General features: G+C 43.1%; 1 protein-coding gene across 2 annotated transcripts in view; it reads right to left on the minus strand.

The window, feature by feature from the left end:
* The window catches only part of LOC135546565 (kinase suppressor of Ras 1-like), a 53171-nt gene extending 48531 nt beyond the window's left edge, over positions 1-4640 (minus strand). The window contains exon 1 of one of the 2 annotated variants that reach the window (XM_064975100.1): positions 4264-4640. In XM_064975100.1, the coding sequence (XP_064831172.1) occupies positions 4264-4398 (135 nt within the window). In that variant the 5' untranslated portion in view covers positions 4399-4640. Of the gene's footprint in view, positions 1-3382; positions 3441-4263 lie in introns of those variants that run through there. The other variant, XM_064975102.1, reaches the window with a different exon arrangement.
* Between the last annotated feature and the right edge of the window lie 8451 nt (positions 4641-13091).

Below are 13091 nucleotides of genomic sequence, written 5' to 3' on the forward strand. Positions count from 1 at the left end.
GAGAGTAGCAGCCGCGAAAAAGAGGGGGGCAATGCAAATAGTCTGGGTATCCATTTGATTAGATGTAGTGCCTTGTGGTCGGAGGCTGAGCCGTTGACTTATCAGGCAGTGATGCAACCAGTCAGGATGCTCTCGATGGTGCAGCTGTAGAACCTTTTGAGGAACTGAGGACGCATGCCAAATCTTTTCAGTCTCCAGAGGGGGAATAAGTTTTGTTGTGCCCTCTTCACGACTGTCTTGGTGTGCTTGGACCATGTTAGTTTGTTGGTGATGTGGACACCAAGGAACTTGAAGCTCTCAACCTGCTCCACTACAGGCGCTTCGATGAGAATGGGGGGCGTGCTCGGTCCTCCTTTTCCTGTAGTCCACAATCATCTCCTTTGATGAGTTTTGAAGGCCCTATGGTGTTGAACGCTGAGCTGTAGTCAATGAATAGCATTCTCACATAGGTATTCCTTTTGTCTAGGTGTGAAAATCAAATTTTATTTGTCACATACACATGGTTAGCAGATGTTAATGCGAGTGTAGCGAAATGCTTGTGCTTCTAGTTCCGACAATGCAGTAATAACCAACAAGTAATCTAACTAACAATTCCTAAACTACTGTCTTATACACAGTGTAAGGGGATAAAGAATATATGGATATATGAATGAGTGATGGTACAGAGCAGCATAGGCAAGATACAGTAGATGGTATCGAGTACAGTATATACATATGAGATGAGTATGTAAACAAAGTGGCATAGTTAAAGTGGCTAGTGATACATGTATTACATAAGGATGCAGTCGGTGAAAGGGCAGTGTGGAGTGCAATAGATATTGCATCATCTGTGGATCTGTTGGACGGTATGCAAATTGGAGTGGGTCTAGGGTTTCTGGGATAATGGTGTTGATGTGAGCTACAGAAGTGAGTCCTACGGGTCGGTAGTCATTTAGGCATGTTACCTTAGTGTTCTCTTGGGCACAGGGACTATGGTGGTCTGCTTGAAACATGTTAGTATTACAGACTCAGACAGAGACAGGTTGAAAATGTCAGTGAAGACACTTGCCAGTTGGTCAGCCCATGGTCGGAGTACACATCCTGGTAACCATCTGGCCCTGCGGCCTTGTGAATGTTGGCCTGTTTAAAGGTCTTACTCACATCGGCTACGGAGAGCGTGATAAGACAGTCGTCCAGAACAGCTGATGCTATCATGCATACTTCAGTGTTGCTTGCCTCGAAGCGACCATAGAAGTAATTTAGCTCATCTGGTAGGCTCGTGTCACTGAGCAGCTCGTGACTGTGCTTCCCTTTGTAGTCTGTAATAGTACTGCCACATTCGACAAGCTTCGGTGCCTGTGAAGTACGATTCAATCTTAGTCCTGTATTGACACTTTGCTGTTTGATGGTTCGTCAGAGGGCATGATATTTCTTATAAGCTTCCGGGTTAGAGTCCCGCTCCTTGAAAGCAGCAGCTATACCCTTTAGCTCGGTGCGGATGTCGCTTGTAATTCATGGCTTCTGGTTGAGGTATGTACGTCACTGTTGGGACGACGTCATCGATGCACTTATTGATGAAGCCAGTGACTGATGTGGTGTACTCCTCAATGCCATTGGAAGAATCCCAGATCATATTCCAGTCTGTGCTAGCAAAACAGTCCTGTAGCTTAGCATCTGCTTCATCTCACCACTTTCTTGTTGACCGAGTCACTGGTGCTTCCTGCTTTAGTTTTTGCTTGTAAGCAGGAATCATGAGGATAGAATTATGGTCAGATTTGCCAATTGGAGGGTGAGGGAGAGCTTTGTACACGTCTATGTGTGTGGAGTAAAGGTGGTCTAGAGTTTTTTTCCCTCTGGTTGCACATTTAACATGCTGGTAGAAATGAGGTAAAACAGATTTGAATTTTCCTGCATTAAAGTCCATGGCCACTAGGAGTGCCGCCTCTGGGTGAGCGTCTTCCTGTTTACCTATGGCCTTATACAGCTCATTGAGTGAGGACTTAGTGCCAGCATCTGTTTGTGGTGTTATGTAGACAGCTACGAAAAAAACAGATGAAAACTCTCTTAGCAAAAAATGTGGTCTACAGCTTATCATCATGAGATACTCTACCTCAAGCAAGCAAAACCTTGAGACTTCCTTAGATTTCGTGCACCAGCTGTTGTTTACAAATATACATAGACCGCCTGTCACGACCTGACCTTAGAGATCCTTTTTATTCTCTATGTTTGGTTAGGTCAGGGTGTGACTCGGGTAGGAAAGTCTATGTTTTCTATTTCTTTGTTTTTGGCCGGGTGTGGTTCCCAATCAGAGGCAGCTGTCTATCATTGTCTCTGATTGGGGATCACATATAAGTTGTCATTTTCCTTTTGGGTTTTGTGGGATCTTGTTTTCTGTTTAGTGTTTCTGCCTGACAGAACTGTGCGCTTTCGTTTTTTTGTTATTTTGTTTGAGTATTTTTTTAAATAAAAGAATCATGAACACTTTCCACGCTGCGCTTTGGTCCACTCTTCCTACCACCAACGAGAGCCGTTACAGAAGATCCCACTATCAAAGGACCAAGCAGCGTGGCCAGAAGGAGCAGGGATCCTGTGCCTGGGAGAAAAGGGAGTGGAGGACATCCTGGACCTGGGAGGAGGTAATGGCAGGGGACAAGACCCTGCCATGGAAGCAGGCGGAGGCAGCAAGAGAGGAACGGCGACGATACGAGGAGTTAAGACAACGACAGAAGCCCGAGAGACAGCTCCAAAAAATGTTTTGGGGGGTGGCACACGGGGTGATTGGCGGAGTCAGGGTTTAGACCTGAGCCAACTCCCCGTGCTTACCGTGGGGAGCGTGTGACTGGTCAGGCACCTTGTTATGCGGTGATGCGCACAGTGTCTCCAGTACGCATTCACAGCCCGGTGCGCTCTGTTCCAGCTCCCCGCATTTGCCGTGCTAGAGTGGGCATTCAGCCAGGATGGATTGTGCCGGCTCAGCGCTCCTGGTCTCCGGTCTCTTCGGCCCAGGATATCCTGCGCCAGCTCTACGCACGGTATCCCCAGTTTGCCAACAAACCAGTGCTGTGCGCTTTCATTTTTTAAAAATTTGTTTGAGTATTTTTTTAAATAAAAGAATCATGAACACTTTCCACGCTGCGCTTTGGTCCACTCTTCCTACCACCAACAAGAGCCGTTACACCACCACCCCTTGTCTTATCAGAAGCCGCTGTTCTATCCTGCCGAAAAAGCTTCAAACCCGCCAGCTGTATGTTATTCATGTCGTCGTTCAGCCACAACTTGGTGAAACATAAGATATTACAGCTTTTAATGTCCCATTGGTGGGACATACATGATCGTAGTTTGTCTATTTTATCATCAATTGATTGTTTGTTGGCTAATAGGACCGATGGTAAAGGTAGATTACCCTCTCGGCGACGGATCCTAACAAGGCACCCGGATCTTCGTACACGATTCCTCCGTCTCTGTCTCTTTATCCTGCGAATTACGGGGATGAGGGCCTTGTCGGGCATCTGAAGTAAATTCTTCCTCTCGCTGTCCTGATATCTAGAAGCTCTTTTCGGTCATAAGATACAGTGGCAGAAACATTATGTACAAAATAACTTACAATGATAATGACAGTTGGCGTCTCCATGTACAGTATGTATGATGCTAAAGGGCTTTACATTATAAGGACGTTGCTCCGTTTGTAATACCTAGTTGATTAACAATGTGAATGGATCGCGGTGGAAGTGGCTAGGCATATCCTTCATTGTAAACCCATTTCCTTTCATCAATATGTTTCTGTCTTACAGTTCTAAAAGTTCATAAACTGTTAATTATTAGTTTATAATCTGTAATAAACAGTTTTAACACATTGGTTGAAACTTTGATTGTTAGGCTGTTTTGATGTGTGACATGTTGAGTGTTGCCTTAGGCTACGAAACTGTTATTGATTATGGGCATGGAAGGAACAAGGAAGTTGAACCTAAATACAATATACCTACTATAGGCCTACAGCACATCAAGGACAGTTCATCTATAGGCCAGGCCTACATGCAGCAGATTACTGTATTATTTGTATTTATTTTAAGAACGTGGAGCCTGCAATGTCTAGTCTATCGTTTTGTATATAAAAAAACTATCTAGTAGCCTATATCATGAGAACAACACACATCAAACATTTACATTTTCCACCATCACTCACTCACTCTCCCTCGCACGCACGCACACACACACACCAACAAGCTGAACTTTATTATGATAGCAGTCAAAGTGTATGTTATGCCTATGCTACCCATACTGTACCTCCAAAGTGCGTATTTCTTGCTGAGTGAGGTCGCTCAATGCTGCGCATTTGGTTCGGAGTCCTTGTAAACTGGAGATGGAGATCTCGATCATATTCTGGATGAGTTCGCACTGGTGGAGTGCGTCCTTGTCCATCGCTGCGCCACCTACACTGTCCCCGTCCGATAGTTAATTACTTTGAACCATCCTTCCACCTTTGACTGGCACAATATCCATTCTTCGTCGTTGGCACGGCTTGGTGGGTTTAGTCGAGTTTGAACAGCGAACTAATAGAACAGTTAATCTACGACCTTTACATTGGTAGCTCTGTCACTTCAATGAACACACACTGGGTTCCGTGTATTCTCAAGAGCGACGTAAATTACTTCTTTCTGCATGGTGTTTGACAGAGTGGTCGCGTTCCAGGTCGTCTTTTAACTTCCGTGGGGCAACGGCCCACATTTCAGCAAATAAACGCCTGTTTCAAATAAACGGCGAGTCTAAATGAATTGTTTATGCAGTTACCATGAATTACCACAAATGTTTACAAGGTTAAATTTGTTACATTACATAATTCAGTATTGTCTCGAAAAAATTATGGCAATCATCTGTTTTTATCACCAGTAAGAAACTGCTAGCCGTTGGCTGCTAACAGCTAGCTAACCATAGACTGCTTGCTAACTATAGACATGTAACTATAGCTAACTGGCGAGCACAAAAGAAATAATTACTCTCTGTAGTGCCCTGTAGTCGGATGCCGAACAGTTGCCATACCAAGCAGTGACGCAACCAGTCAGGATGCTCTCAATAGTGCAGCTGTATAACTTTTTGAGGATCTGAGGTCCCATCCCAAACATTTTCAGCCTCCTGGGGGAGAATAGGCATTGTCTTGCTCTCTTCACTACTGTGTTGGTGTGTTTGGACCATTTTAAGTCCTTAGGGATTTGAAAACGAGGAACTGGAAGCTCTCAACCAGCTCCACTATAGCCCCATCAATGTGAATGGGGGTGTGCTCAGCCCTCCTTTTCCTGTGGTCCACGATCAACTCTTTTGTCTTGCTCACGTTGAGTGAGACATTGTTGTCTTGGTACCACACTGTCAGGTCTCTGACCTCTTCCCAATAGGCTGTCTCACTGTCGTCAGTGATCAGGCCTACCACCGTTGTTTCGTTGGCATACTTAATGATGGTGTTGGAGTCATGCATAGCCACAAAGTAGTGGGTGAACAGGAAGTACAAAAGTGGACTAAGAACACACACCTGTGGAGCCTAGGTGTTGAGGGTCAGGGTGGCGGAGGTGATGTTGCCTACCCTCACCACCTGGTGTCGGCCTGTCAGGAAGTCCAGGATCCAGTTGCAGAGGAAGGTGTTCAGTCCCAGGGACCTAAGCTTGGTTACTAGATTGGAGGCGACAATGCTGTTGAACGCTGAGCTGTAGTCAATGAACAGCATTCTCAGATAGGTATTCGTCTTGTCTAGGTGGGTGAGGGCAGTGTGGAGAGCATTTGAGATTGTGTCGTCTATGGACCTGTTGGGGTGGGTCCTTGGTGTCTGGGATGATGGAGTTGATGTGTGCCATAACCTGCCTTTCAAACCACTTAATGATTACTGATGTGAGTGCTACAGGGCGGTAGTCATTCTGGCATGTTGCCTTAGAGTTCTTGGGAACAGAAAATATGGTAGTCATTTTAAAATGTGGTGATTACAGACTGGGACAAGGAGAGTTTGAAAATGACCTGCCAGCTGTTCTGAGCAAGCTCTGAGATCTTGCCCTGGAATATCATCCGGTTCTACAGCATTGCACGTGTTGACCTGATTAATGGACAGTAACCCCTGCCGTAGGCGGCGGGCATCGAAGCCTGTGTAATATGATTCCACCTTATTCCTATATTGTCGTTTTGCTCGTTTGATGACTCTGCGGAGTTCGTAGCGGGATTTCTTGTACTTGTTCCTGTCCTCAGCCGTAGCCTCAGGGTTGTCTATGATAGCCCTGTGCGTGGCAGCCCTGTCCTTTAGTGCCAACCTCTGTGTTAATCCAGGGCTGTCTATTGGGGAAGCAGCGTATCTTTATTGTGGGGACAACGTTGCAGATGCATTTCCTAATGAAGCCGGTGACGGAGGTGGCTAGCTCATCAATGCTATCGGTGGAGTCTCGGAACATATTCCATTCAACGCTAGTAAAGCAGTCCTGTAACATAATCTCTGATTCTGATAACCATTTCTCAACGCAATGAGTACTTCCTGTTTGAGCTTCTGCTTGTAACAGGAAGCAGGAGTACAGAGTCATAATCTGATTTGCCGAATGGGGGACAAGGAGGGCCTTGTATGCTTGCTTGTGGGTAGAGTAACAGTGGTCTAGGACTTTTTCGCCCCTGGTAGCAAAGGAGACGTGTTGATGGAAGTTGGGCATCACGTGTCAAGAAGGAAAGCAGCCTCCGGGTGCAAGTTTTACTGCTTGTTTATAGCCTCATGCAGTTTGTTAAGTGCCAGCTTGTTCTTTTTCTTGTCCTGAGATGGAATGTATACAACAGTCACAATAATATCTGAAAACTCCCTCAGGAAGTAGATGGGTCGGCATTAGAGCATCAGGTAGTCCAAGACGGGTGAACGATGGGTCAAGACTTCCACTGCTCTCGAGTCGGCACACCATTTGTTGTTGATGAAGAGGCAAACCCCTCCCACTCTCGATTTCCCAGACTTCACTGTCCTGTCCACTCAGTGAATGGAGAATCCATCAAGTTGGATAGCCATGGGGGGTATCTTGGCCAAAAGCCATGTTTCAGAAAAGCAGAGAATATTGCAGTTACGACAGCCCCGTTGATGGCAATTCCATGATAGGAAGGTAATCAATTTTATTGTCAAGTGATTCTATTGGCCAAGATTGTTCACTCGTCTTGGGCAATAGAATTGAGGGAAGAGGTGGCTGGTTGGGGGTCCCGGAGGACAGGAGTCCTGGAGAAGAGCCTTAACTCTGGGAATACTTTAATGCTTTGTAAGGGAGGCAGATGCAGACAGAATTCAAAGACATTGGATTTCATACACTCTCAAAGCCCAATGCAACTCACCTAGAATTTTTACAGTGACGGGTAATTAACCCAGAGGGTTCTGGCATCAGGCAACTTGCTGTGTTTAATGACATTCTAATCACATTCACACTGATTGGCTCTATAGAACAGCACTGACATAGTCCTCCTCAGAGCCCTCGGGCCAAGTTGCCTAGATTTCAGGTGATTAGAGAGAAACTGGTCCTTCGTGGCACTAATACCCGCTACCCTCAACAAAGTTGACTCTGCTGCCAATGTTTGGGGACGATTGTTGTAACATATTTTTGTATTACTGTTATTTTGTCCTCTTGTCCCTATTTTTTTGTGAGAATGTACTGCCATCTACTGGTACAATAAAGTCAGTGAATAGAGAGAGTGAGAGTCCCATTTCCCCTCCCGTCAATTCAATGAATTAATTCGAAAGTGGCCCTTATTTTCGATGTAAATATATATATACATATATATTCTTTAGGAGGTCTGTTAAAAGATTGACGTAGTTGGCAATGAAGACACTCAACAAGGACATGGAGTGACGCTGTACGGAGATTGAGAGACAGGAAGTGGACACAATTGGAGGAAGGGAAAGAATGTTAATTCATCCCTTGATATTTACAGCCCTCTATAATGTATCCACATACCCAGTAACGTCATTGTATCAATATTTATTTCTGCATATTCGCTTTGTTCTTTTTATATTAATATTTTTAATCAATCCTCAAATGTCATGCCCCGTTTAAGAAACAAGATCTTTGTCACATTAGCACACAAATAAAATGGTTGTATAAATGTGATCAACTGCAAGTGAAACAGCTATTGCACAAACAGCTGATCTGGCAACGAAACAATGCAAATGAACGTGCTATTTAAGTCGCACATTTCCCTGCCTGCTAAAAAACTTGTACTAGTCACAGTTCCACCATATTCTCCCTGTTCTCAGTGCATGGATCAATTTGTGTCTTTGTTCATGTACACGTCACTATGAGAACAACGTGATATTCCAAAACATAGTATAAAAGTAGGGGTTGTGCACCTGAAATGGCATCCTATTCCCTATATAACGCTCTACTTTTGGCCAGAACCCATGAGGGATAGGGTGCCTGAGTCTATTTTAGGCTGCTGAGCTCCTCCATCTGCTGACCTGTGACCCACAGAGGCACCTTTACGGTCAGATATCAGGGGCCAACTAGGCCAGTTACCTCTTTAGCTATATACTCTAAAAAACACTACCACTGATGCACAATAGTACTAAATTGACAGTAATCACTCAGAAAGCACTACTGAGTGAGACTGAAAACAATCAAATCAACACACTACAGATGGCAAAAGAAAGAAAGAGAGAAAAAGTGAAAAAGACAGACCAGTTTCCAAATGAAGTGATAGTTGTTTCTACACGCCCACTCTCCCTACTCCCCTCCCTCTCTCTCCATTTCTGTTTCTCTCTCTCTCTCTCTATCCTTTTCCCCCTTTTTTCCACGAGGTGTCAATACTATTATGTTTCAGGAACCGTGGCTGTTGAACATATGACTTGCGCTGCCCAACACATAATTTACAATCGTTTTTCAAGGCTGTAAGGGAAAAAGCCCTCCACTACGCCCTCAAATACACACAAGCACACAGAGGCAATCTTTATCTTATCAGTCAAGGACATGAACTGATAACGGCTTTATGGAAGAGTTCCTGTCCCAAATAAATCATCTTGACTCATTTGGAAATAAGACTAAATTAGATTTAGATCTCCACAGTAGCCATTTCTGTTTGTAAAAGGTTCCATATTTTATGGATTAGAAAAACAAGAATGTTCCTCCTTTACCATTCTAAGATTGATCTACTCATGAGAGAGAATTTGTCAACATTTGCAATGTCATCATGACCTAATGGCATTAAAATAGAGATGTTGAGTCACCTGTTAACAATTCAAAGCAGTGATTCCAAAATTGCTAGACCCTTTAGGTTGCATGGCCTCTGACAAGAAACAATGTCTTTGTTTACTTGGTGAATAACAAGACACTTCAAAACGCTTTAGGTGGGTCACAGTGAAAAAATGTGTGGGAGGTGAATCCCTGAATGAGAACAAAGGTCATGTATGTATAGTTACAGCACAGTGCAACAAAGAAGAACTTGGAAGATTTACAGTCAGATAGTCAGGCAGCTTACAGCACATCTGTTTTGATGGCAAGTGGGTCGGGGGACCTGCTCTTGCCCTCCTTACTACCTCAATCTCTTATCTCTGATCTCCATCTCTGTGGAGCCAACAGCCTCCTGGTATGCTCTCTGCCTGCTCATGTCCTAATCCTAATCAGCCCTTAATGTTTAACTTGAGTATTAAGGGTTCAAGTCAATGATAAACCAGCAAATTTGTGATCACAGACAGCTACAACGTATTTTTCCAGTACTGTGCTGTTGTCGGGGAGGCAGGTAGGCTAGTGGTTAGAGCGTTGGGCCAGTAACCGAAAGGTTGCTATATCGAATCACTGAGCTGACAAGGTAAAAATCTGTCGTTCTGCACCTGAACAAGGCAGTTAACCCACTGTTCATAGGCTGTCATTGTAAATAAGAATTTGTTCTTAACTGACTTGCCTAGTTAAATAAAAATTGAGGGCAGTTTTCCCATGTGAAATTTTAGCTATATGTGTATTTTTATTTAACGAGGCAAGTCAGTTAAGAACAAATTATTATTTACAATGACGGCCAAACCTGGACAATGGTAGGCCAATTGTGCGCCGCCCTATGGGACTCCCAATCATGGCCGGTTGTGATACAGCCTGGATTCGAACCAGGGTGTCTGTAGTGACACCTCTAGCACTGAGATGCAGTGCCTTAGACTGCTGCGCCACTCAGGAGCCCACTCAGGAGTGTGTGATGATTAAGAATTTCCCATGACATGTTTTGAAGACATTGAGATTGCAAAGAGATTGAACAGAATCTTACACACTTACAAATTCATAAGTGTTTCTACCTGTGTAGAAACAGGAACACTGCCTAGGACTGATGATTGTGGTCTGTTTTAAACTGGATCTTCAGTACTGTGTCATATGTCAGTGTGGTATGGATCTGGTGTAAAATAAAACTGGGCTGATATTGTTCTAAACCAAAATGAAGCTTCAGGAGTGTTCTGGTCACTTGTGTCACAGCTGACAAAGCAGGACAGCTGGAGATATACAGTAACTCCTCACTCTCTCCTTCTCCCAGACTACTAGAATCTTCTGGAGGTCCTGGAGTCCTGTGGAGGCAGTTACCACAGCTGGGAAAGCTAAGGGGGGGTTGAAGTCACTCAAGTCCTATTTTCTTGCATATCAGATTCAAATCTGTTATTTTTCCAGCAATCTGAACAGCCAAAAAGCAAATGGAGTCGGATATTTCATGCCACATTTCAAATCCCATTCGTAGGTGGTTTGAAGTCAGATACAAATCGATGAAATCAGATTTGTTTTTAGAATGCTATTTGGCATATCTAGCTACTCTGTTGACAGTTTGACAAGAATACGAGGTAGCTAACTATTATCTTGTTAATAGTTTGCAAATGAGGGAATGTGCTAGAAAGCTAAGCATCTACCTACCTAGCTAGTTGACTGCTGTGGCTAGCCAGAAACAGCCGCCTACCTAGCTAGTTGACTGCTGTGGCTAGCCAGAAACAGCTATCTACCTAGCTAGTTGACTGCTGTGGCTAGCCAGAATCAGCTACCTACCTAGCTAGTTGACTACTGTGGCTAGCCAGAATCCGCTGTCTACCTAGCTAGTTGACTGCTGTGGCTAGCCAGAATCCGCTGTCTACCTCGCTAGTTGACTGCTGTGGCTAGCCAGAATCCGCTGTCTACCTCGCTAGTTGACTGCTGTGGCTAGCCAGATACAGCTATCAGGATTTAAGTGTTTGTATGCTATGATTTTGAACATTCAAAGTAACTGGGAAACGTTCTTGGCAGGTATTATCACCGTAGCTTGCTACTTAACTTGATAGAAGCACGAGCACCACCACCAATCAGCCTCCACCACTGCACACACCACCATCGTTACTATGACAAATAACAGTGTCACCAAATGACTGTCGTCTGAACACACACATTTGGTCACTTGAAACTTGCTGTTCGGATAGTCATTTTTGCTAAATGGATTTGAAATAAAAAACTGATTTCGGCATTAAGGCCTGCAGTGTGAACAAGACTTCAGTGTTTCTCAAGTGACCTCTTTCCTTTTGCCTTGTGGGTTCCAGGATAAGGCCTGCCCGGAGACTTCAAGAAACACGACTTATTTTTTTTTTCAAAAAAAGGCTTTATTCAAACTATAAATGCAAAAAAACAATACATGCATGAAGCAGACCAGAAAGAAAGAAAAATATTTAATTTAAATTTGATATATTCAACATTTTACTTACACTTGGGGAAGCTATTCTGTAATGATATTGGTAGCTTGGTAAACTTACTTCACACTGACAGAAGTTAAGCTAACCCTTTGAAAAATATAGTTTACTTAACTAAAGTTACTTTGAAAAAGTAGTTCACTACATCCAAACTACTTTGTGAAAAAGTATATGTAAATCTGAAATGTCAGACTATAAATTGCAAGCAAAGATCACTTTGGGGTCATACAGTATGTTAAACAAAATGTGTAATTTAGCCTATTAAACACCAAATCTAATGTTCCAATTGAGAATTTGGCAGGTTTGATGCCCAAACATTTAGGAAATGATTGCCTACTTCACCCATAGTTTTAGTTAGCAACACCACTACATGGCAAAAACATGTATTAACTACATAAAAAACGAGATTGAATTAAGTAACCACCAAGCTTATGCAAAATGTAGTTAAATTACTAGTTGAACTATATGTCGTTTACTACTCCCCAACACTGGTGAAAACCCAGCGCTTGGATTCATTCACTGGCTCTAGATCTAATCAGCAAAGGCTTTACTAAACACACCAACCCAACCGGTTACTGAAGACAACAGCCTTATGGCTTTACTAACAGGATAAATCAAATCAAATTCACAGATGCACAATAGTTAGAAGTTTTAGCCATGAGAGAGAAAAGTCACTGACTGACAAGAGCACAGGCTATAAACCGAGAGAGAAAGAGAGACCTTTGGCATCAGCATTGACAGACAGAAAACATATTTCCAAGATTGATTAACAGCAGACCTGTATCCACTACATAGGTCAACATAAGACAAAATACAAAAAGTGGACCATTAATACTATTCCATTAGGCTCTTCTCAACATTCTGTCTGAAAATAATTCATTTTTCCCCCAATTAAATATTTACTATCAAATGTCTGCCTTCAAAGGCCTGCCAGTCATGTATGACACAATCAATAAAGAGCCCATGCTACAGATGGCAACTGTAAATACTTATTTTCAGAAGATGTTGTATAGCTCCCCTATAGGTTATTTCTTACACTTAGAAACACCACTTTAGAGTTGCGCAGCATAGCACAGGATAGAAAATGGGTTTCAGACCGTCATTAATACGGATGGCAACCGCCTTTTAGGCTTTTTCTGTGTTTTTGAATAAGTCCTAGGGCACACTATAATCCACACTTTCACAGTCTCCGTCTCACCGATTCTGAAGGAGCACAGACTACACCCTGATCTCTACAATAAGAGATCGTCTCATTCATTCATTCATTTACAGGTCTTCACATTAAAACAAGCGAAAACTATGTACAGAGGGAAAAACCCGTTTTCAACAGTCTATTATTCAAAAAGAAAACAGCAGTAAAAAACATACTACACCCTCTGATACATTCATATACTGGTATAATAATAGGTATTTATAATATATTGTGTATATACACACACATACTTGCACACAA

This window comes from Oncorhynchus masou, chromosome 9 (assembly GCF_036934945.1).
Source record: "Oncorhynchus masou masou isolate Uvic2021 chromosome 9, UVic_Omas_1.1, whole genome shotgun sequence".
NCBI classification, from domain to species: domain Eukaryota; kingdom Metazoa; phylum Chordata; class Actinopteri; order Salmoniformes; family Salmonidae; genus Oncorhynchus; species Oncorhynchus masou.